Genomic DNA, 26,319 nt, shown 5'->3' with positions numbered 1-26,319 from the left:
CAACAGTATGGTGACATAGGGGCAGTAGGGGCGTAACATTTCCGTCACACACTTGAGGTATTCGGCCAATCATAACGCACTGGATAGCTGACCAATCACAGCACACCTCACTTTTCAGACCGATGAGCTTTGTAAAAATCGACGCATTTCAGAAAGGCGGGGCATAGAGGAGAGCCAATAATGTACAGTATGTGGAAAATAATGTTTTTTGAACCATAAACACATTTCATTACACCAAATACACAAAATAATGTTCTTTTTAGCAACATCATATGACCCTTTAAATACATTTCAATGCTTGATTTTAAAGTCAACATGAAATCGAAAGTGTCCTTTTTACTTTCTTAATGCACTTTTATGGTCTTAGTGAAAAAAATGTTTATGTCCATAATCTTTAATCAAAACATAATAACCCACTCTTCCTTTTCTGTCACTTAGGTCACATGGGCTTTTGAATAATGGTAATAATAGCCAAATACGCCTAGTGTTTACTGTTTAACAAACTTCCCCGGCTATATTCTGGAATGTAACGTCTAATGTTATCATCCAATCAATTCCCAATGGATAAAATCAAGTCTTTCCCTCCATTTATTCTCAATGAATATCCAGTTTAACTCAGAAGAACATCGAATGACAGTAAAATGGATTGTAAACAAAAATTAATGTTGACTTTAAGGACATTTTTGCTGACATTTTGTAAAATCTAGGTGATGAATTATAGCCAGTTGAGAGCAGTGTGTTAGTGGCATTTGACCACTCACAGCTGGCCTTAGTTCTCTATCTCTGTTATTCTCTGAGCCAATCAAACGGGGCGGTCAGTGGCCCTCCTGCCAGCAGCCCAGGGAGGAACAGGATCAAGAAGAGGGAGAGTTCGTCTCCCAACTTCACTGAACCCAAGGGTCAAGAGGAGTTTATTACAGCCGAACCAGGAGATTCAGCGTCCATCATCTACAGACAAACTCAGACCCACCCACTTACATGCACTATTGAACACTCATTTGACCCATGCAAACACATTCTCATACAAAGTGGTCCACAAAGGAAAGAATTCTGTTTGCTCACGGCACTCGTCCATGTAAAAGCACCATCTCAATGGCAAAGCAGACCGTCTGTGTGTTTCTCAGCACGTCCAGTCAAACACTAACACACACACATGCACCAACAGACCCCTTACCGCCACAAAGAGAAGTGGCACGACACTTTCCTTTTCACCTCAGCATGCTGACTCTCTAGCCTCCCTCCCTTTCCACCTTTGTATCAATTGAGCAGCATATGGTTACTGCCATCTGATTCCACAGCTGAAAGTGCCTTTCACTTACGAACAGTTCAGAAAAAGGTCAGACTTCTGCAAACAGAAATATCACGCTGGAGAGACGCTCTCTCGCTCGCTCACTCTCATTCTTAGGTGATGTGAGACAGAAAAAAAGACAAAGCATGGCATTTTGGATCTTAGCGATGAATTTCAGATAAATCAATTACTGAAAAATACAACAAAAAAATGTATGGCATTCATCCTAAGCAGTAATGAATTAAACTATTAGTTGCAAATTACTCTAAGAACATGTGACCCAATCAGCATCTGTTTTGATTGATTTGTGCTGTTGTCATCCTGTGTTTTATCTAGGAGTTGATGAGCATGTGTTTGGCTCACAGAGTCCTGGCTGCACCAGGCTATCTAGTCTCTCAGGTCCCCATTGTATCACGCTGGTAAATGATTAATGTCAACTGTTCCTCCTCAGACCTTGTTGGTTAAAGACTTGTACCTGACATCTCTCACCCTTAGCTGGAAGAGAAATGCCTCATCAATCACAAAGAGAAACTCTCCTGCTCAAAAAATAAATAAACAAATACATAAAAAAGAAGAAGAAAAAACTTACCTGTTTATAGGATTTGCAAAGTTAATTTTAAAGTTAAGTTCATTAAATAATTATACAATATTAATATTAGAAATTACAAGTATTTAATATTAGCTACCAGACAACATTAATACATACAGTAACAGTAATGTATGGGTGAATCAAAGAACAAGTGCAGGTATTTTTCCTCCTAAAATTAAAATAAGGAAAACATTTTTCATTTTAAGAAATTAGAGACAATAAATTATTAATAAAAATTCTTATTTGTGTTTATTATTATTTTCAACAATGAACTGATTTTATCTCAATAATGACTGTTTAGTATTGTCGTTTTAGAGCTGCTTTACAGCAGAATGCATCAGAAATAAGAATATAGCACTAACCACCAATAAGAAAAGTATGGTAATGAGAATATTTTCATAAGAAAAAAAAGAAAGAAAAAAGAAAAGAAAAGAGGAAAAAAAATGTATCCTAAATCTAACCTATTCTCGAAGCAAAATGTATATTTTTTTCTTTTTTTTTTAAGGGTAAGTGACCTGGAATTCACCCTGGCGGATGTTTTGTTTTTATAATTTGATCACACTGTCAACTACATTTTATGTTGAGTACAAGTTATGAAGTCTGGTATGCACTATTGCAATGAGCTCGAAAAATGTAATTGCAAGTCATCATTCCAAGCTTTTGAGTCTTTCAGCAACAACTTCATCAAATATTTTGCTGAACATATTTTGATGAACACAATGAAGAGAGCCACAAGGAGCCACAGAATCATCCATTGCTTTTGAAGACAACAACAGCATACTACTTGATAACCTATCAGTCACAAATGTGGCCTTTCCATCGTCTGCTAAACTTCAAATAGGCAAGAGAAGAAATCACTTCAGCTGATAACCACCTCCTCCCATCTTCCCATCCTTACAGGCCACGTCCATTGAGAAAATCTCATGATTCTGAAAAAGCAGCAAAAAGTATCTGATCATACACACACACAGCTAGAGATTTCTGATGAAAAACTGCTTTCTGGAATCCCAGTTCGTTCTCCAAGTCCAAATTAAGTGCATGTGGTACGCTCGCTGCCGAGAGTGTCAGACCACATTATGAATGCACGCCGGCTGACTGTCTCCCAGACGGGAGCCTACAAAAACGAAACACATCCGGAACAACTCATCTGTTTGTTGTTTATGTGTGTGTTTGTGTGCGAGGGGGGAGGGTGCGTGTGTGCTTTCAGAATTGCACTCTTGAATGGCATCGTCGAGTTACACCATAAATCTGTCCCTCATCAGGGAGAGAAAATGAAAAGGGCTCCCCGCCATAAAACATCTGTAACAGTTCCATCCGCCACTAACACGTAATGGGGTAATTACCGAGTGGGGGGGCGGTTGGTTTCGGGACAACACTGAACCCTTTTCTTTAGTAAGGCTCAGAGAATGTTCAGCCTGACATCCCAAAAGTCGATGAGACCCGGACTTCATCCTTGAGGTGCATAATTGATATCTCATCTTTTTTTAGGAAGGCTATTCGTTCCCAGCCGGCCGCTCTCCACACCTCCTAATCAAGCGCAATTGAGGTTAACTGCATTGTGCTGAGCTGAAACGCTAGACAGGTAAGCTGCAAAGCCTCATGACTAATGTATGGTGCGAGCCAGCAGGGGCTGTGACCTTTTGAGACACCCCAGGCACCATCTACAGGGCCCGGAGGTGTCCATCAGGCCGACTTACCAATCAAGAACACAAGTTCAATCCCTGGCCCGCCCCATTCGCGGAGGGTCTGTTCTTGCTAGCTCACTGCTCATGCCCTGTGTTTGTTTTTCTCAGTGGATCACTTTACAGTACAACTCCAAATGCTCCATTGTTCACGGCGGCGTAAGCTTGTTTTTATGAAATCAAGCAGGCTCGTAGGTCTCTGGCTCACCCGAACTTTAAGTCACGTTTTAGAAGTAGCAGTCAAGGCACACAGCCAACAGCGCAACCAGATGGAGGGTGGCAAAGAGGTCGCGTCCCTGCCCCGCCACTAAACTCTGCTATTGTCTGATCGGCTGTGCAAATTTGCCCTGCTCTTAGCACACACTCTAACCAAACCCCGAGACAAGACACACACACACACACTTAACGACAGTAACCAATACCAGACCATTGTCTCTAAACACTCAATTGAGCCGCGAGTGTAACAATGCCTAAATAGTTTCCAGAAAAATAAACTATCTTGTCAAACAAGTGTGTGAGACGTTCATCATTGCGGACACCCTGCAAATATTTGCGTATACTCCCTTTCTTAAACTAGAACAACCAATCCGGAACATTCTCCACATGCTACAATTAGATTTGAAATGTTTTGCTGCCATTAACGAGATAAAAGATCCGACTCAGTTTTCAAAATGGCCTCCGGCCTTTGTTACAATGCGATTAGCAGGTAAGCTAAAGCCAGGTGTTACCCAAAAGCATGTCAGGGGAAACTCAACAGATGCCCCATTAGAGGAACTCCACCTTTTTTATCATCTGTCCTTCTCTGTCATGTGTTTTCTGGCAAATCATCAGCTGCTAATTGCTTTGGCCACTATCGATGTAAACCTTATTCAGAATTTCCTTATTCAGAATAACATTATTCGGAATTCCCATTTGTGTGTTCCACATAAAAAAGAACATTATGCAGGTTTGGAACAACATAAGGATCATTTAGTTCATAAAACTAATAACAGGTCCAAAGTCTGTTTTAATAGAATCACAAGACAGTAAGGCGGGAAAATTGTGTATACTAAATTGTATTAGTATATAATTGTGTATAGTTATTGTATAATCTTTTATTTTTGATGTTGGACATTGTTGATTTGGGTTTAAATCTCTGTTAGGAACACCATCTTTCTTTCATCTCTCCTTCTCTGTCATGTGTTTTCCAACAAATTGACAGCCGCTAATTTCTTTAGCTTCCATTGATATAAAAGCTTATTCAGAATTTCCTTGTTCGGAATAACATTATTCAGAATTCCCATTTGTGTGTTCCACATAAAAAAGAACATTATACAGGTTTTAAACAACATTCATTTAGTTCAGCAGGTCATAAACCTAATAACGGGCTCAAAGTCTGTCCTAATAGAATCACAAGACAGCAAGGCTGAACAATATAATTGTGTATGTATAGTTATTGTATAATCTTTTATTTTTGATGTTGGACATTTTTGATTTGGATTCAAATCTCTCTGTCTCTCTTTTTTTCATCTCTCCTTCTCCGTCATGTGTTTTCAAGTAAATCGATAGCTGCTAATTTATTTAGCCTCTATTGATAAAAAAAACTTCAATTCAAAATAACAATATTCAGAATTGTCTCTTGTGTGTTCTACATAAAAAGAACTTTATGTAGGTTTGGAGCAACACGAGTATCTCAGTTCAGCATTTTGCAAACCTAATGGGTCCCAAGTCTGTTCTGACAGGATCACCAAACAGTAGGGGGGAAATATAACTGTTCATAGTTGTGTATAGTTAGGTAACACAAGCCCACACACAAAAGAGAGGTGAAAATGCTTACCTTATCTTTTATTGTTGATGTCGGACATTGCTCATTGTTAAAAACTCTCAGTCAGATGCCCCATTAGAAGAACACCCCTTTTTTTTTTTTTTTTCATCTGTCATGTGTTTTTCTGAAAATCAACAGCTACTAATTGCTTTGGCCTCTATTCATATAAAACCCCAAAACATTTTCAAAGAGAACAGAGCAACAAAATTAGATGAAAGATAATCTGACCTTTGACCCCGAGGCATGGGCAAGTGTATGTACTGTTTGGGTCGGCCTTTTGTCTTTGTGTCGTGTCCAGCGGATGAATGCAGGGCTACACTGGGGGTCAGTCAAGGCATCTGCCACCCTTCAAGCACACTCTCATCCACCCTCCATCTTCCCATCTGTGTGCGCTGCAGTCCTTCTGTCTCCTCAAACACACACTCCTCCTTACTGTCTTTTGATCTGTCTCTCTGCCCATTCAGTTTTATGAGCAGGCTCCTGTCACATGTCCTGGTCTTACTTTAAACCTTAAATCATTTAAACCATTAAAAACAAAACAACATGTAAAATTGAAATGTGCATTTAAATTAGAATTTTTGACATATATTTAACATACAGCATTTGAGGTATAATGTTGATTATTACAACAAATAATTTTAGCTTGTCACTATTTTTCTTTAAAAATGTAAAAATCAGGGTTACAGTGTTTTTTTTGTTTTATTTTTTGAAGGTTTACTTCCAATGGAGGTAAATGGAGCAAAAATGTGATGCTTATGATTTTATAAAATCTCTTACACAAATGCTTCTCTTAAAGTTTAAATAGAATTGTACAGCTCAAATAATGCACACAGCATTATTTGAGCTGTACAATTCTATTTAAACTTTAGCAGTCAAGTTGTTTTTAATTATTTACAGTCATTTTAGGGTTTATGGCACTGCACTGTATTGGTGACAAAGTTGTAAAACTGCATATAACTTTACACAGAAATAGTAAGCGATTTTCTCATACTAAAATCATGCTAACACAGAATTTGCAAGTTTATTTCTTCTAGCTATACTATTGAAACTATTGATGGTTATGAACTGGCCCCATTTATTTCTATTGCAAGTGTCTCACTGTAAACCAGATTTTGCTTTAAAGAAAATAAGGGAAACATTTAAATACATATTTGGGGTAACCAACATTACACCTCAAAGGCTGTCAGCTAAGCATTGTATTAAAATATAATTTGTCCCACTTTTGAATTATGCTTTCTTAATGTCTATTTGATTAATCCATTATTAGTAAATGATTTGTAAGACTATGAGAGCTTCCCAGAATCAAGAAACAATCAAAACTGTATATCTTCAAGATTAAGCATTACCAGAGGCCTCCACAGTCGAAATCCTGTCTGATAGCGCCATGCACAGATGTGATGTGTCAAGACTATTTATGAAGAACATTCCCCAAAATTGCACTGAAAGGTATCTGTCTGTCTGCCAGGCATTTCACTGTACGAATTTATGAAAGAAAACACACACATACACACACACACACACACATTAGACATAACATTCAAATAAACAGTAATGTCTCAAGAGGCATTCCCGACAGTAGAAGATAACACTCCAATGACCAGGAAGAGCCATTTACTTAATGCAGCACTGAGTCCAGGAATGCACTAAGGAACCCGGAATGGTAAACTCTGCATTCCATTTTGCTAAACACCCCCTGTATCTCCTGCATTCCGATCTTCATCTACTCTGTCTATGAACCCAGCCATTATTTCATAAATCATAATCAAATAAGAGATGGTCTCGGGTCTGTAATCGGTCTCCGTTTCTACCCTTTAAAAGTTCACTGATGTTCTATAAGGATTAAGAAACAGATTCTGATCAGTTTCATGCTCGAAAGTGCCGGAAAACCTCAAATGAGGATCCAAATGCAAAATATGGTCAGGATGACATGAAGCCTGTCATATCTAGCAAGGCAATCCCCATTATTTTATCCAAAGTAAACTTATCCCATGTGAGTCTTTCAACACAACGTTTAATTCATCTGGTCCACTATAAAGTTTTAGTGAGTAGAAACCTTAAATGAAGATGGAAACATGTTACAACAAAGTTCTATACATTACGTGAAATAAGAACAATATTTTATATTTACCAATTATTAATCTTCTTTAAATCTATTTTGATTTACTAATAAATGTTTTGCCTTTAAGTTGTTTGTGTACATAATTATATCTAAATATATCATATTTTTACAACAATTATTATATATACTTTATAAAAAAAATTTACATTTGAAGTTGTTAATGTGAATAATCATATATATATATTATACATATATAATATACATATACATGTATATTATACATATTCTAATAATTTTTTTAACATTTGAAGTTGTTAATGTGCATATACATGTGTGTTGCACATTCACACACACACACACACACACACACACATTTTATATATATATATGTGTGTGACCCTGGACCACAAAACCAGTCTTAAGTCACTGTGTATGTGTAGCAATAGCCAAAAATACATTGTATGGGTCAAAATTATTGATTTTTCTTTTATGCCAAAAATCATTAGGATATTAAGTAAAGATCATGTTCCATGAAGATATTTAGTAAATTTCCTACCATAAATATATCAAAACTTAATTTTTGATTAGTAATATGCATTGCTAAGCACTTCATTTGGACAACTTCAAAGGCGATTTTCTCGATATTTTGATTTTTTTTGCACCCTCCGATTCCAGATTTTCAAATAGTCATATCCAAATGTTGTCCTATCCTAACAAACCAAACATCAATGGAGAGCTTATTTATTCAGCTTTCAGATTATCTATAAATCTCAATTTCGAAAAATTGACCCTTATGACTGGTTTTGTGGTCCAGGGTCACATATACAGTATATAGCGGGTAAAACAAGTATCGAACACGTCAACATTTTTCTCAGTAAATATATTTCTAAAGGTGCTGTTGACATGAAATTTTCACCAGATGTCGGCAACAACCCAAGTAATCCATACATACAAACAAAACAATACAAATAAATTCGGAAATTAAGTTCTGTGTAATAAAGTGAAATGACACAGGGAAAAGTTATTGAACACATGAAGAAAGGGAGGTGCAAAAAGACATGGAAAGCCAAGTCACCAGCAGAAATCTATCAGTAATTAGAAAGCACTCCTGCCCCTTGTCAGTGGAAATTAATATTAGCTGGTTTAGTCCCAACTGATGGCCTATAAAAAGATGTCTCATGACCAATGTGTCACACAAGAAGCATTTCATGATGGGTAAAAGCAAAGAGCTTTTTCAAGACCTTCGCAAACTTATTGTTGCAAAACATACTGATGGCATTGATTAGAGAAGGATTTCTATACTCCTGAGTGTTCCAGAGCACTGTAGGGGCCATAATCCAGAAGTGGAAAGAACATTATTTTTCCATAAACCGTCCACGGCCAGGTGCTCCTCGCAAGGAGCTTTTTCAAGACCTTCGCAAACTTATTGTTGCAAAACATACTGATGGCATTGATTAGAGAAGGATTTCTATACTCCTGAGTGTTCCAGAGCACTGTAGGGGCCATAATCCAGAAGTGGAAAGAACATTATTTTTCCATAAACCGTCCACGGCCAGGTGCTCCTCGCAAGATTTCTGACAGAGGAGTGAAAATAATTATCAGAAGAGTTGTCTAAGAGCCAAGGATCACTTGTTGAATTATCAGGTACAATTGTTTCAAAGAAAACAATAAGTAATGCACTCAACCGCCATGGCCTGTATGCACGCTTACCATGCAAGACTCCATTGCTGAAAAAAAGCATGTTGAAGCTCGTTTAAAGTTTGCTGCACAACATTTAGACAAGCCTGTGAAATACTGTGAGAATATAGTCTAGAAGAGACCAAAATTAAACTCTTTGGATGCAATAATACACACCATGTTTGGAAGTCAAATGGCACTGCACATCACCCCACAAACATCATGGTGTGGCACTGGCAAAATTCATATAATTGAAGGAAGGATGAATGGAAAAATGTATTGACAATTCCTGATACAAAAATCTGCTGCCATCTACCAGGATGATGAAGATGAAAGAAGGGTGGACATTTCAGCGAGACAACGATCCCAAATGCAGCCAAGGAAACTCTCGATTGGTTTCAGAGAAAGAAAATAAAGCTGCTAGAATGACCCAGCCAATCACCTGACTTGAATCCAATAGAAAATCTAAGGAAAGAACTAAAGATTAGAGTTCATAGAAGAAGCCCACAGAAACTTCAAGATTTGAACAACTGTTTGTGTGGAAGAATGGGCTAAAATCACTCCTGAGCAATGCATGCCACTAGTTTCTCCATACAGGAGGCGTCTTGAAGCTGTCATTACCAACAAATTTCAGTAAGTGTGTTCAATACTTTATCCCTGGGTCATTCCATTTTATTACACCGAACTTAATTTCTGAACTTATTTGTTTAGTTTTCTTTTGTATGTATGGATTACTTGGGCTGTTATGGACATCTGGTGAAAATTTCATGTCAACAGCACCTTAAGAAATATATTTACTGAGAAAAATGGTGACGTGTTCAATACTTATTTTACCCGCTGTATTTTGTTTTAAATACACACTTTTCATATTCAGCAAGGACGCATTACATAGATCAAGTAACAGTAAGAACTTTTTGCATTGTTTCAAAAAATATACATATATTATGTATGCACTATATTAAAATCTTAAATAAATAAATGCTGTTCAAAATCATGACACCTAATGAATAAACTAATGTTAATGAACCTAATGTGAAGTGTTGCCGGGAAGATGATAAATCTTGCAGAATGAGTTCTTGTGTGTTTCCATCTGTTTAGACAGCTCTAATAGGACCTGTAATGGGTGATGAGATCCCACCTGACACAGCGCATGCTGTCTCCGTCCTCATTCTGAAAGACATTATCATTGTAAGTGTCATTCTCTGAGACAGCTAAAGAGCACATTAGCATCTTTTTCCCCTCCTTGAACAAACATGTGTGGAGTGATATGATACTGTAACAGAGTCTGGACAACATATAGCATTTCAAAGCAATTTTCTAATTGCTTCCAGGCCAAGGCCGATGCCTATATGGAAGCAATCCCTCCCTTCAACCTTTTCATCTGAAGATTGGGAAACATTACTGTGTTAAGAAAACTTGACCTGCGGAGGGCTAATTCATTGGAAAACAGCCTGTTGCTCATACACTCAGATCCACACTGGAGATGTATTTCCTTAAATCTCTGTGGTCCACATGTTTCAACACTATTCAAACACTGAGAGGTGGCTGTGAGAGGCATTACTCTACGACATATTAGCACCATTACACGGGCCTGATTATTGGAGCAGAAACGTATGCGAGGATAAAAACGCTGCTAATAATGCACTGTGAAAACGAGCCACAGAAATCCCATGGGGTCTTAAAACCGTCTGAGAGCTAATAAAAATGTGAAACAGATCAGGTGAAGAGCAAGATTATCTCAGGAGAGGATCTGTCAGTGGAATGGAAACAAAAGATGGACACATGAAAAGAGGCTGCTGAGTGAAAAAGAATAGAAATGTTAAGACTTCACACAGCACTGAAACATTTTAACTCTGTATGACACTTAAATGGGGGGGAGAAAAAAGCTAAATCATCTGCACAGGCCCAAAAGAATGGCACTTGTGAGTTCCCTAATTCAAATGGTTTAATCTAATCTATAAAGCATTAGGTTTTTATGCAGGACACTGATATCATGTTTAATTTATGTAGTTAAAAACTAAGAGTCATGTACCATTCAAATGATGGGAGCCAAAATGCAGTTTACAGGAAAACAACAAGCATAAAGGATTATTTTTAAATTGAAACATGGTTTTCAACAGCTGCTGCAGTGGCTTCTATGAGGTCATCATCTCCTGTTTCCCGGGACAATTATTTAACCTCACTGATAAAATGACTTTCCCTTTTAAAAGGTTTGGGAGATTGATATCATATGATATGGAATTAAGGACTTCCAATGTAGTTTATGCCATACAATGTGCTTTTTACCAAAAACTGCATGTGGGAGAAAATAAGAATCAGTATTTGTATATGTACATAAAATATTGGGAAAATTTGACATGCTGGATTTTACTGATTAGATTAAACAATTTTAATCAAATCTGATTTTTTTTTTGCCGACAAGCATGACATTTCATTGATATACTTAACAATTTTAATGATTTAAAAATAAAAAGTATCTGGGGAGTATTATATATATATAATTATGACCCTTGACTGATCTGATAGATTTTACAGATTACATCAAAAAACAAAAAAATTATATAATCTATAGGTCAATTGACATCTAGTTAAATACTATGATTGATATATAATTCAAACATTTCAGAGGCTTTAAAGTCAAAAGATTTAAATGGATCTTAGGAGTCAGTGGCACCACACAAAGTACATTATTTTTTTTATTAGTACAGTAATAGTGTGGATTATTATCCATTGATATACTGTATATATATATATATTTATATATATTTGGGAAAAACCTTAAACTCTAGCTGAATGCACCTCAGAACGTAGATTCTATGCAATTATGAGGTAGACATCGATAATGGTATTTCCACCCTCGGCAATAATGAATACATTTTAAATTAAATTTGTTTTATCAGCGTAAGAAATACACGATTATCATGAAACTCTGTACATCACAAATAATAAAATAATTATAGAATAGAAATTATAGCGATTTGAGTGCATTTATAAATGTACATTAACAAAGAAATGTGGTTTTACATTTCTTCATACGTTGCACTTTAGGTTTTACTTTACAAATATTTACAGCTCATAAAATGAACAACAGTGCATTCAAAGCTAATGTGCATTTAAATATAATCTCGCATTCGAGTCTCTTTTTTCCTTGTCAGTCGATAGGAAAAACGCTCCTTCCAGACTACTTGGACAGCTGCGGAAGTGCATTTTGTAAAGATGCAAACGTTGATGGATTTCCATTTTTTTGTCTTCTCAGAAAATACAAAACGACATTTTGTGGATTTTTTTGTGGAAAGGTCCAGGCACTTCAAAAAACATTTTACTCGAGAACGTTACCCGATGCTCCTCAAAAAAGCATCAGTCAGCCAGTCAGTCTCTCTTTCTCTCTCTCTGTAGGGATGAAGCAGAATCGCTTTGTCTTATTTAGTGTTTGGTACATTCACCTCTGTCCCCAAAAGCTGAAAATGCCTGAAAATTACGCACTGGTCGTCGTAAAAAAGCGTTTCCAGGGCACTGCGTTTTGCTCATTCATTATTATCCATATACCATACAGTATCTTATCCATATAACTAACAGATGAGTTTGAACAGGTGCCCGTCTCCACATTCTTCCGAGTCCACAGAGATAATGGTGTAACCCAATCCTCAGTGAATCCTGTCCAGACGGTTACGCACTAAATCTGGTGTTTTTTCTACCTGCCTCGTCCGAGAGACGACTCGTTAAAGAAATATTTAGGGGGTTTTGGGCACGTAATTACAAAAAGAAACCCAGCATGTGTAAAGAAAAATGACGACGAACCTCCTAAAACACAATTTTGTTCCAAGTCTAGAGAAACTGTACATGCGCACTTGGCACAACCGTGAACAGTGGCCGGTGGAGATCGTTTAAATCGTCAAAAATGTCTCTGATGAAGAATCCCTTTTGCATAGGTGAGAATGCGCAGTTTGGGCGGCTCAAGCGCGTCTTTACGCATCGTTCAAGTGTTTTATGCCTTGGTGCCAAACCCTCGTGTGTGATTCGCTACCTACAGCCACACTGTTCTACCACCATGTCCTCGTATTGTTTGTACACGACGTTGTTACCGGAGTCTATGTAAAGTATACTGATGGGGCTGAGTTTTGTGGGGACGCAACAGCTCGGCGGCGTGCTGTTGGGGTCCATGGAGTTCATGAGCGTCTGAATGATGGCGTGGTTGGTCGGCTCCAGGTGCGATCTCAATGGGAAGTCGCACACGCCCTCGCAGTGGTAGGCTTCGTAATCCAGCGGAGCGATGATCCAGTCGTCCCATCCCAGCTCTTTGAAATTGACATGCAGAGCCTTTTTGCTGCATCTCGATTTGGACTTTTTGCCATGCCGTTTTCCATGGCGATTATTGAGCGCAGTTCTCCGTCTGCGCCGCGCTTTGAACTGCAGCGCGCTCTCCTCCTCCTCCTCATCGTCTCCGCGAGACTTGATCTTCTCTTTCATCTCATTAAACAAGTTTTCTCTTTTCTTAGACCGCGTGTAGACCACCAATATGGCCTTTTCTTGCTGCGTTCGACCGTGCCGGTGGAAACCCAGTTGCTTTAGGTCAATTTCTGTGTCAGATTTGCCATGCGTAACCTTGAGCTGGAGACAAAGCTGATTCCCTTGATGTCTGCTTTTAAAAATTCCCCAAACGTCCAGAACCTCCCATTCTGCTTTTCGGGAATCCTGAAGATCAAGGGATCTGGAAGCCAACGGCCTCTCTGATCGACACGAGAGTAAATGAAGAGTGTAGACGCCTGATGGGGACGGCTGGCAATCCCCGGGCGGTTTTCGAAATATCCTTAATTCAGCACCGACCAGCTCCTCTTTGTCTGAGAGAGTTGAGACATCAAACAGATACGCTTGTCTTCGCAAAGGAGAGAGCGTGAGATCGTCTGCAAGATAAAGAGAAATAATTGCAATCAGATTCACTTAGAGTGACTCACAGTCTCATAAAAAAATAGGTATAAAAGAGTAGTTAACAATAAGGAGATATAAACATGATGAAGATGCAGCAGCCGAGTAACTCAGTTTCATTAGTTTTGATAAATATTTTACCTTTTTTCTTTTTCTAATATGTTTCATAGAAGTTTGGTAACAAGCATGTACAACATTTAATCATATTAGAATGCAGCTTGTAGGCTAAATAAAAATGAAAGGAAGATACATGGTTGAATAGTCACTCTGTTGGCTCACATTCTCAGAGATCAGGCTTTATCTTAGTTTTTAAGTTGGAAAGTGGTACAGACTCACTCAAAATCAAGTCTAAAAGAGTGTCCATCTCAAATTAGACAAGAAAACGACAAGAAGCTTGAACAGTTGTAGCCCACAAATTAACAAGATAATTGTTGACAAATATTTTAAGAGAAATCATATTTGCTTGGTCAGTGCAGCAAACATGTGTGGTTTCTCTAAGTCTACACTCTTAAAACTAAAAGTTCTCCAATATTCTACACCTCATGTTCAGTAAAGAACCCGTTATTTATCAAGAAACATTTTTGATGGATATGTTTTTTTAGGGGATTACACATTCTTGATGGAACATGATAGGTCCTGAAGATTAGAATTGGTTTTAGGAGTCTATAAAGCACTGGTATATAATTTTCTAAAACACTAGAATTTTTTAAAAAGTTACTTTTAGAACGTAAAAATGTTCTCATGCAGATCTACAACATTTGTGGTTCTATTTGGAACATTTACGCCACCTGTGTAATTTAACTGTTTGCAAAATAATTTGTCATAAGTACGTACAGGTGACTACGCAAATAAGAGAGATCTGGTAGCCATAGCGAGGACGAGAGAGAAAGAGGGAGAGTGGGGGGAAAAGAGTGCGCCAGACACAAAGCGACATACTGTACGTGTTGAACAATGCACAATTAATGCATTCTTTCCCCTTCAGGAATCCAGAGGCCTAGTCGCACTTTATCACCGCCTTTTATCTCTCTGACAGACCAAACGAGAAGCATTTATCTGAATTCATGTGAGCTTGTGTATGTAAGAATTTCAGTTGAACTATTATCGCTCCAACTACGCCTGAGGCACAGATATCATTTAGCCTGAACAAAATCCCAGATAAATACATGCATCATTTTGAATAACACCAGACTAATTTTAATGTGACTGTTTGAGAGCCGATTGCTTTTTAATGCTTAAATACAAAATAACTGCACTGCAGTTAAAACTAAATCAAATCTTAAAAACGGCACTTAATTTGTAGTTTTAATTCAAATGTAATACAAAAATAAAACGAAAATGAATATTATTTTGGCTTTCTTTGTCCATGCGTGAACAGAATTCGTTCCTGTGCACGTATGGTCCACATTAGCGTTTTTATAGGACCTCAAACAAATCGAATACAAGGTCACCAAATAATTAACAGTTCTGAATTCCCTCCCACCCCATTAAAATGCACCCCGCTTATATTTCATCCCTTCCGCCAAAAACAACATCCCCGATCAAAAGTGATTATTGTACATTATATAAAATACAAGTTTATGCAGCAAGAGTCGGACGAGTTTACGCGACAGCCAAAACAAGATCACCGAGACAAGTGAAGGCCACTAACAGAAATTCATAAATCACTCCAGACACACAATCGCTCGCTTTTAATCAATCAACATTCTTCTCCAATAATTCGATTCTGTACTGAGAGAGAGAGAGAGAGAGAGAGAGAGAGAGAGACTTCTCTTAGTGTGGCTACCAAGGCACCATCTGCGTTTTAATGAGTTGTGCCAAAAGGCCAAAAGTAATTTTCATACATTCCGTTTGTTCTTGTCTGATCTTGCAACCATAACGATCTAAAATTTGGGGAAATGTCTTATCTGTTTTGGAGGAAATTCCTTCCTGTTACACAAAAAGATTACTGCCTTATCATAATTGAACGGCGCTTGAGTGGAAATGATTCTTGATGACATTCAGCAGCGAGAGAGAGAGAGAGAGAGAGAGAGAGAGAGAGAGAGAGAGAGAGAGAGAGAGACTTCTCTTAGTGTGGCTACCAAGGCACCATCTGCGTTTTAATGAGTTACTTACAAGTGCCAAAAGTAATTTTCATACATTCCGTTTGTTCTTGTCTGATCTTGCAACCATAACGATCTAAAATTTGGGGAAATGTCTTATCTGTTTTGGAGGAAATTCCTTCCTGTTACACAAAAAGATTACTGCCTTATCATAATTGAACGGCGCTTGAGTGGAAATGATTCTTGATGACATTCAGCAGCGAATGACGCGCATGGTGCATATAGCCAAGACATTGTAGTGAAGCCTGGCAACTGGAACAGTTTGATTCTTGCATTAAGTGTTGACGGTAAATGCTACAGACCGATTGCTACAGCACTTTAAGATGCTTATAAAAACGTTTTGATCTGTAACCCCGCGTAATGCACTAAACTCTCCACAATTTGAAGGCTATAAAGCCAGCAAAATGCCCAAAAAGCAACAATTGTCCAAACCTAAACAGACGTAAGGTCCTGTCCAGTTTTTGCTCTTCTCTTTTGGTGATGTTCCACTGGCTGAACTAGTTCATTACGGGAGAATAGACAGTGTTTGATATGTTATGACATGTACACTCAATTAGATCACCCAGTTCAAATACTCCAATCAGCGGTTTGAACCCTCAGAGGGTCCAGTGAAGGGTCATAGCCAGTGACACATCAAATCAAAATCAGTGAGGAAAGTGAAGCTTTTTTCATCAAATCAGTTGGCGCTTCTGTTCTTTCTGAGAACGCATTTGTCTGCAGAGGAAAAGTGCACTGTTTGCGCCGCCTTCCTCTTTTTGTTGCATGTTTTTGCGTTCGTTTTTCCCCCTCAGTGTTCACACAATTATTTGTTGCAAAGAAATCCAATGTCACCGCACCTAATACGCATAACATTGTTAAATAGAAAATGCAACTAAAAACGATACTCTAAAACTGAAATAAAATCTTAAACGTTTGCAAGCAAAAAGACTGTATTTGTATTGTACAAATAATAATTCCTTTCAAAAAAAAAAAAGCTAATTTAATCATATATTATGGGTTTTTTTTCCTCGCATGAGGTTTGTGAGAACAGCCCGGACTGCTTGCACGCGAGGATGTTAAGGGAAAGATTTATTGCCTTTATTTAGAAAACGCACCAATTAGTGTTTTATTGGCACGTTACCTTAGGGTCAATGTAAAACTAATATAACTTTACACTAGCCGAAATATGAGGTCGTGCTGACCATTAAATTGTGGCCCAAGCAGGACGACTGATCACCAAACCCTTAGCACATGAGCAAACCTTAAAACAATTATTCGTCCAAACTGAAATAAAATCTTAAACGTTTGCAAGCAAAAAGACTGTATTTGTATTGTACAAATAATAATTCCTTTCAAAAAAAAAAAAGCTAATTTAATCATATATTATGGGTTTTTTTTCCTCGCATGAGGTTTGTGAGAACAGCCCGGACTGCTTGCACGCGAGGATGTTAAGGGAAAGATTTATTGCCTTCATTTAGAAAACGCACCAATTAGTGTTTTATTGGCACGTTACCTTAGGGTCAATGTAAAACTAATATAACTTTATACTAGCCGAAATATGAGGTCGTGCTGACCATTAAATTGTGGCCCAAGCAGGACGACTGATCACCAAACCCTTAGCACATGAGCAAACCTTAAAACAATTATTCGTCCAATTTAAGGGGAAGATCTCGTTATTTTTCCCTCTAAGGACAATCTAGGTCTATTTATGGTTTTTAGATGGTATTTAATTTTTTTTACCAACAGAAAGTCGTTGCTCATGTCTGAGTTAAAGCATATACATATATTTTTCTTTCCTGTATTACATTATCACAATAAAGATTTCAAAGTAAAAGAATGGTTCATTACTAAATATTGAAAATGCATAGTGCATAATTCAGACAGGATGTTAAGGGAAAGATTTATTGCCTTCATTTAGAAAACGCACCAATTAGTGTTTTATTGGCACGTTACCTTAGGGTCAATGTAAAACTAATATAACTTTACACTAGCCGAAATATGAGGTCGTGCTGACCATTAAATTGTGGCCCAAGCAGGACGACTGATCACCAAACCCTTAGCACATGAGCAAACCTTAAAACAATTATTCGTCCAATTTAAGGGGAAGATCTCGTTATTTTTCCCTCTAAGGACAATCTAGGTCTATTTATGGTTTTTAGATGGTATTTAATTTTTTTTACCAACAGAAAGTCGTTGCTCATGTCTGAGTTAAAGCATATACATATATTTTTCTTTCCTCAATTACATTATCACAATAAAGATTTCAAAGTAAAAGAATGGTTCATTACTAAATATTGAAAATGCATAGTGCATAATTCAGACAGATAATGCATGTAAGAAAACAAAACAGAACAAACCTTTTCCCCTGTCTACAAAACTCGTTATGGTGTTTGCAGACTTTGAAGAGCGGAAAAAACTTGCATTGAGCCCCAGCTTTTCAGCGGCGGAGTAAGTCCTGTATATAGAGATCATGTAATCGTGAGGCACAACCGGGTCCTTTAAATCATCCCGACGACCCGCACCCGGAGAGGATGCGAAAATCTCTTTAAGAAATTTGGGTGACCTTTGCCCATCATACGCGCTCCTGGCACCCTTGCTCCTTTTCTGCGATATGAGCGCAGCTGACTGGCAACACGGTAAACTCCAAAGGAAAATGAAGAGCGTGTAATAGGCGACTGCTCTCAAGGCATCCATGGTGTTACTGTCCCCCAAAAAACGTGAAGGCGAGCCGTGTCTCCCCAGTGAAGCCGGTGGGTTTTTTTTGTTTTGGTTTGTGTTGGTTTCACGAGCGCGGACAGCGCGAGATCTGTGTTGCGTGTCTCAAGTGAAGTGCGCTGTGCGCTCAAGAGTTCCAGGCTGCAGACACACTCGCTCACGAGTCACGCCCACTCCACAGACGCTTCTGGATTTATTGGAGAACTTCTCCAGACTCTCTATACACCTCCTAAGTTTTTTTTACGTCATTATAATATTTGCTATATAAAGCAAATCACTAGTAGTAGTAATGGATTTATTATTATTAATAATAATAATAATAATGATGATGATGATGATGCTAATAGCATGCATAATAAAAATAGCATATTATAAAGAATAAGTATTATAAGTGTGCTTTCTTGCATAAAATCATTGTTTTAAAAGAATAACGGAACATAGTATAAAACAAGGTTTTAATATGATTAAATTTATAAAATTTATATTTAAATGTATAAATATGTATCATTATTGTATATTCATTTAAAAATAATAAAATAATATATGTATAAGTAGACTAACATGTTGACAGATGATAACAGGTCGCCAGAAATATTCACAGATCTACTGCACTACAAGCACCTCACTGCAGGGCACATCGTCTCGCGAAGAACTGCACCAGTCCCGTCGAAAATAAAAGTTGCTTATTAAATCATGACCATTTTAATGAAAGGTCGAAATGAAGAACTTATTTGTAAAGAAAAGAACAGGCTATGTGAGAATTTATTGTTGTCAAATGTAAGCCCACAATAACTGACCAAATAACTTGAACATGTTTGAAGTTTCTTCAATCCATCTTCAATGGGATGCAATTATATTGAAATTCATGTTCAAATGAATTCCCAAGCAATCCTGTCAATGTATACGTATGTGTTTCAATCCTAAAGCTGAAAGACATTATTGTAACTGTCATGTAAAAAGTCTCACTTTTATCCTCACAAAGCTGTGGCTGCAGACACTCGGTTAATTCTCCAGCTTCACCTGTCCCGTTATCTTGCGCTACACTGCCTCCTTGCGGTCATCAATAGCGTTGCTGTATGAAAAAATGGCTGCATTACACAAATGATCAAAATAACACAACCTAGCAAAATCCATGCTCAATTAGTCGATGTAGGTCGATTATATTATTTAAAGGTCATAATATTTTCAAATGTAACGCAACAAACTCCAATACAAGCAACAATAATATGGTCAGACACATACCAGTGTGAATTCAGGTTAATTGGGATATTTTTCCCCAGTCATCTCATCGGCAAAAAGTCTCCCAATTTACATGAAATTGGCAAAAAGTGTCCCAGTTTACCTAAATTTACAGGGAGACTGGGCTAGCTGTCGCACTTTATACTCCGATTAATATAATTAATGTTCTCTATATTTGCATATACCATTGTTGACACAATCTGTGATTAAACAGACAATTAGGCCTATGGAAAAACTAAACTCAAGAATTTCATGAAACATGGGAATTGCTTTGAGATCACACCTAAAAGGAAGCTAATCAGAAATTAAGTTTTGATATATTTACGGTAAGAAATTTACAAAATATCTTCATGGAATATGATCTTTACTTAATTTCCAAATTATTTTTGGTACAAAAGAAAAATCGATCATTATGGCCCATACAATATTTGGCTATTGCTACAAATATACCCGTGTGACCAAGACTGGTTTTGTGATCCAGGGTCATAAATATATATATGATAAATAAATATATATATGATAAATAAATATACAAAACAAAAACCTTATACTGTATATATATATATATATATATATATATATATATATATATACAGTATAAGGTTTTTGTTTTGTTTTCATCTGGGAGTAAAACGTGATCCAGACATGTTATGACATTCAACTGACCACTTAAAAAAGTGGTTTAAATGTAAAAAGTGGCACATTTTAACTCTTAAATGAAACAAAGCTGAAAATCAGTTCAACAAGACAAAAAATGTGTGGGGCAACATGTCAACTCGTTTCTTCTTAGAGAAAGTGCACTGAATTCTCACTGGAAATAGAAATTTAGAAAGAAAAAAAAATGTATACTAATAATAAAACTAATAAAATAATAATAAAACCCCTATAGTCAGTTAAAAATGTATGGAATGCTTCACACTGTAGACTGTTACATATAAGAGAAGCGACTAGAGAAAAGGAACGGCAAACATTAGTGATCGTGCACACTGATTAATGTACAATGTCGGCCTGTATTTAACAATCTTCTCCTGTAGTCAAGCTCAAATAACAACACTGAAACTAGCAAGCAGAGAAAGCACTCAAAGCCAGTAGCAAATGCATTAGCACACATTACACTCCGTCTCCAGTAGCTTTGAGTCATCACTGCTTTAGTGGACTAATGACAGAATGAGGAGTCACTGGTGCTAAGGCAACTGATTTAAAGTGTCTCGATGTGTTGTGTTGACTACATATTTAGCTAGAAGACGACAGCCTTAGTTATATATCTGTATATCAGAAATTAAAATACTAAAAGTTGTTAAAAATGTTGATTATAATGGAAAATTACAATATGTTTTGATAAAAGGGCCTAAGAACAAACAGTATACACTATCAAAAAAGGTACAAAACTGTCACTGGGGTGGTGATACTATATTTATTTTTAAAACACAAATATTATGTCTTTAATACCAATATTATACCTTTAGGGTACTAATATGTAGCATTTAGGGGAAATATGGTACAAAGATGTACCTTTTGTACCTTAAAATTATTGCCCCATTGACAACTCTGTACCTTTTATTCTGAGAGTGAGATGAAGCAGATTTTTTGTCGTGTTTTATGCATGAAATCATTCTTCTTAATTAAAATATGAGCAGCATGTTACATAAGGTGTTATGAGTCAACAAGTATATAACCTCTAACTCTGACTGCACTCCAGCTTTATCACCTCAAGCCAGCCATGCCATTTGCATATAGGATGGATAAGGTGATTTAAGAGAAATTGCATCAGTAACTTCTAACTGTGTCAGGCTGAATCTAGTCTCAGCTTTTCTAGGCTGACATGAGGTAAAAACACTAAGCTTCTTGCCCTGACACAAGGCACCAATCAAGGACTGAATGGCTGACTAATGTCACTGACCACTATCTGGCTTATGTAAAGACAATGTTCCTCTGTGTTGACAAGTCTTTGTTGCTAGGTTCTGTTGGGCTCAGAGAGAAAACAGTCTAGCTCCCATGAGTGGCAAATTGACAGTCAATAATTTTACAGCTTATTGACTAAGTAAAAAAAAAAGTACAGTTCAAAAGTTTGGAGTCTGTAAGATTTTTAAATGTTTTTGAAAGTGTTTCTTATGCTCACTGAGGCTGTATTTATTTATTCAAAAATACAGCAAAAACTGTTAAATATTTTTTTACAATTAAAACAGTTTTCTGTATAATTGAAAAGGGAAAATAAAATATATATGATTTTTGATTATGACCATGACAACAGGTCAAATAGTCAATGTTTACAGAACTGCACGTTTTCTGCATTCGAAAAAGTAAAGAACCGCTTGGTTTAGTAATCTAATGTTTGGTTAGTTACATAAACAACCACAACTAGTGTACATAGAAGGACAGTTTGCACATGGGATCTTTATCAGCTTGTGTGCAAGTGTGCACGTCCACTGGGGTGCAGGTTCAAACACAAAAACACATACAGTTCTCCAAACTTCTGCTTTGAAACAAGGGTATGATGAGTAATTCATTTATATCATGGTCACACCTGCCTGTTTAATCCATTTAAATGTTCTTGGGATTCTGCTGGAATGGGTTTCTCTGAAGTCTTTTTTGAAAACAGAAAAAACACAACACAATCCAGGAAGTAGCAGGTGCCATGTGCTTGATTACCCTTCCTCATAGAGGCCAGTGATTGGTTGGCTTGTAAATTGCCAATCAGTGCAACTTAAAGTAGTTGGCTCCTCCCACTGCCTGTGAGAATTCACAGCATTTGAGCTTGTTTTATATTGAGCAACTTGCACAGTTTTGTAGTTGTTAACGAGTTAGTCACATTTGTTTGGTTAGTTAGGTAGATAGTAGCACGTTTGAAAAAGTACGCACTTTATCATGGTTTTGTCAAAAGGAAAGAGATGCTTCTCAGGTGTGTATATTTTTGGAAAAACTTTTAGTAAAAACAGAGTCCTGAATTATCTTACCCCCTCTTTAGTATATCTCTGTCTTTCAGTCACCTCATTTTTAATTTAATGCTTAATACATTTTATTTAGATTATTTTAAGATTTTAGATTTTTTTTTCTTCCCCAAAATATTCTGTTATCTGAAATATGTCTTGATCTGATACAAGTATGTCTAATATAGTTCAGAAGGTTATCTATTTGCTTTCCCACTCACTTCAATGGTACATCCAGGAAGTAGGTAATCAGTATTATATCTCTTTAGTCTTAAGTTTGGCAAGAATAAAAAAGTATAAGAATTATGAAGCCCCTCCCTCAGAAATACACAATGGGCTCAGATTGGTTAGCTGGTCCAGTGGGTTGTGATTGGCTAAACCGCCTCTAGTGCGCGTCTAAACGTCCTGCCTCAGCGGCATGCACTCCGGTTGTATTGTAAACAATGGCGTCATCTGTTAAAGCAATAAGCCCCAAGAAGCCGTAGTTTACAGTGAATTTATAACACCTAGGCACAACGCGAAGCAGTTATTCCATATATGTAGTAAGGTTTCACAAAATAAAAGGCATAAAAGCAAATAGTGTAATCCTATTAATAAAAACAGTATTCTTCCACCAAACAATGTTGTTCCTCAGAAACCGTTGTGGTTGCAATAAAGTTGCTGCCAAGCAACACACAAAGTAAACAAAGGTGTATGTTTGTAGAGTAGTTAACAAGAGCTTCGGACGTGGCTCAACCAATCAGAATCAAGGACTGGAACTGTCCGTTTTAGAAATTGCTTATCTATTTGAGCCCAATTGAGACCCAGAGACTATTAGTGACGAGGATCGCGCAGAACCTGTGCAAGCACTGCTCTTAATGGCATGTTTTTTTGTTTGTTGTCGTCTCATATTTTTAGATACGCTGTTATTTGTAAATACTACTGCTTCTGTTAGCTTTTAATAGGCCTATATGGTTTTACCCTGATTAAAGCTTTAATACAGTACGGCAACTGCATGTGCGTGACAGTGCGTCCATGTATACCGCTTCTCATAGCTATGTGAAAAATAAGTGTATAAGTGGAACCGTTCATTGTTGTAGCTGAGCTGATGATCTGAATGAGAGAGCGAGAGATGCAGGGCGACGTGAAGAACAGGATTGAGAACCGCTGCATTAGAACATTGATTTAGAAACTTGTTGAATCCATTAGAATCGTTAGAAGACAGAATTGCGATTTCATTTATGAATAGATTTTTATGTGCACCCCTAGTTTTCTCTTCCTCTTCTCTAAAGCAGCACAACATGGCCTCACCCCCTTTGCTGCATGTTCCCGGGGTTATCTGAGTTTGTGACTTAACGAACCCGGGAAGTAGCTTGTTGTAGTCCCTACGAGCCGTTTTTGAAGGCATTAAACTGCCAGAATTTTAAAAGACATCAAGACGATATCTCCATTTGCATTGAACTTTCAGCGCCGCAACTTTGCAGAAATGTATGTTTGGCAACATTACACACTAACTAACGTTAAAGTTAAATCGCAGTCAACCACCCCTGTAAGTCCTTTTTTAATATAGTGTGTAAAATAGTTTGATACAGCATGCAACATTGTTCTTATTATGAGATTAATGGCATACAGTTATATGAACATTTACAAAACATCACTCTGAAAATAGAAGTTCAAAGCACAGTGCACATTTTGGTAAATCTAAAGTAGTAGGTAAACAAGATATTCCATGCATGCTGATAGAATGTGTTGCATGGTTTGTTGTTATTCCAAATATAGCCTGTGTCTTGCCTATCATGACACTGTCCTGTCCAATCTTGTTCTTATCTCCCTTAGCAGTGGGCCCCACATCAGAAGCCTGCCAGTGTTCAAACCCGCAGGAAGCCCTACTGCCCCTCGCGACGCAGAACTTTATGCCCCATACAGGACGCCCCCCAAAGCCCCCTCCATTACCAACAGCAGTAGCAACTCCAGCTCTACCAGAAGGTATGGACAAAGAGGCAGAAGCAAACAGGTGGAAGGAAGTTGAGAACATGGTAGATGCAATATATTCTATGCAGGGCTCAGGCGCAATACAGATAGTGTTATCGTGTCCTCAACCTCTTCACAGAATAAAGGATTAGATTGGTCATGGCTTGGCTGTGCCAGGCTTTGAGGGGATTTTGACAATTGTCTGCTCATTTTGCCCACGCAGACAGCAAAGCCGTTGGCTGGCTGATAGGAGTAAAGTGTTTTTCAGTGCTACGTTTTTGTAGAGAGGGTGAGGGGCATTAATATTTCATGTGCACACAGTATGTTTGAAGATATTTAGGCTGTGTTGTTTGGCTTAATAACATGATGTGCGGTTTCTGGGTTTTTAGTTTTGCCTTTTATGTGATTGAGGGTAAGGAAACTAGTGGGTATTCTTGTTGACATGGTCAAAAGGAGTGAATTTGGTTGTACATGTAGTTTCCATAAATTATTATTATTATTATTTATTTTTTTTTTTTTATCTAAGCACAGAACGTGTGTGCGCTGTAATGCCTTTCTGAGCTTCTCCAGGGTCCTTGTTTGTTCTTCCATTGTTTCATCTCTGGCACAGATGCAAATTTGACTTCAAAGCAACATAGCAGGTTGCTAGGATATTGTGCCTCTAGTTTTAGTGCCTGGTAACAGGGCCATTGCTTTTTTTATTTTTTATTTTTATTCTTTATGTATTTTAAATATTAATGTTAAATAATTAACCTGCTCTCCTATTGCATGGTTGGTTGCATTTTATTATTTGCTTTTGTTTTTTTGTTTTTTCTTTTACCTCGCTGACCATGACACAATCAAAACAGACCTGCAGTCTATATTTGGGTCACATCCCACATGTTGAATTGACCTAAACAAAATTTAATGGACCAAATAAAGGGCAGTTATGGTGATTTGTGTAATATGAGGTTTTTCATATTTGTAAAGCTTTTAGCTTTTGCATTTGGATGGAAACAGTAGCTGAGTTTCCATTCAAAGTTGTAAATTTAACTTCTGTGCAAAATTACATAAAACCGAGTATTGCATAAAACATTTGTGAATAAGCACCGTTTCCATCCAAGGAGTCAAAGAGAACAAAATCGTCACTTCCTGATAAACTGACACTAAATATCACTAAAAAAAGTAGGAGAAGCCACTGAAAATTTATAATTTTCTTATATAATAAATTACTTGCACCTCAAGACGAAACACAATAAATGCGCAGTGTAAGTAGTTCTGGCATGCAATTATACAGAAGTGCTTTGATTAAAGACTTTGCTCAGGCATTTCAGAATGATCATAACATTTGAGATGCAGATCGGTCTGCTGTTTAGTCCAGTTATACCATCCCATTGCACAAACTTTTG

The 26,319-nt window shown here is 37.3% G+C and overlaps 2 protein-coding genes across 2 annotated transcripts in view; one reads left to right on the top strand and one right to left on the bottom strand.

Annotated features, from left to right (window-relative positions):
• The window catches only part of LOC107600646 (syntabulin-like), a 73,019-nt gene that overhangs the window by 44,798 nt on the left and 1,902 nt on the right, over positions 1 to 26,319 (top strand). The window contains exons 3-5 of the mRNA XM_016292593.1: positions 2,984 to 3,026; positions 3,747 to 3,754; positions 24,797 to 24,946. Of these exons, the coding sequence (XP_016148079.1) occupies positions 2,984 to 3,026; positions 3,747 to 3,754; positions 24,797 to 24,946 (201 nt within the window). The remainder of the gene's footprint in view (positions 1 to 2,983; positions 3,027 to 3,746; positions 3,755 to 24,796; positions 24,947 to 26,319) is intronic.
• On the bottom strand, positions 12,162 to 18,973 carry gdf6a (growth differentiation factor 6a). Its single transcript, XM_016292558.1, has 2 exons — positions 18,458 to 18,973; positions 12,162 to 14,000 (listed from the first exon to the last, which is right to left on the bottom strand). The coding sequence occupies exons 1-2, from the start codon at positions 18,792 to 18,794 to the stop codon at positions 13,120 to 13,122; spliced, it is 1,218 nt and encodes a 405-aa protein (XP_016148044.1). The 5' UTR covers positions 18,795 to 18,973; the 3' UTR covers positions 12,162 to 13,119.

The sequence above is a fragment of the Sinocyclocheilus grahami genome, unplaced genomic scaffold (assembly GCF_001515645.1).
Source record: "Sinocyclocheilus grahami isolate Dianchi unplaced genomic scaffold, SAMN03320097.WGS_v1.1 scaffold288.1, whole genome shotgun sequence".
Classification (NCBI taxonomy): Eukaryota; Metazoa; Chordata; class Actinopteri; order Cypriniformes; family Cyprinidae; genus Sinocyclocheilus; species Sinocyclocheilus grahami.
This window is presented reverse-complemented; position numbering and strand designations above follow the sequence as displayed.

What these genes read in the sequence shown, in the direction of transcription:
- gdf6a (XM_016292558.1), bottom strand. Translation starts at nt 18,794, where the DNA reads ATGGATGCCTTGAGAGCAGTCGCCTATTACACGCTCTTCATTTTCCTT. An exon ending in TTTTGTAGACAGGGGAAAAG is followed by an intron (nt 14,001 to 18,457) that starts GTTTGTTCTGTT and finishes TTTATCTTGCAG; the next exon opens with ACGATCTCACGCTCTCTCCT.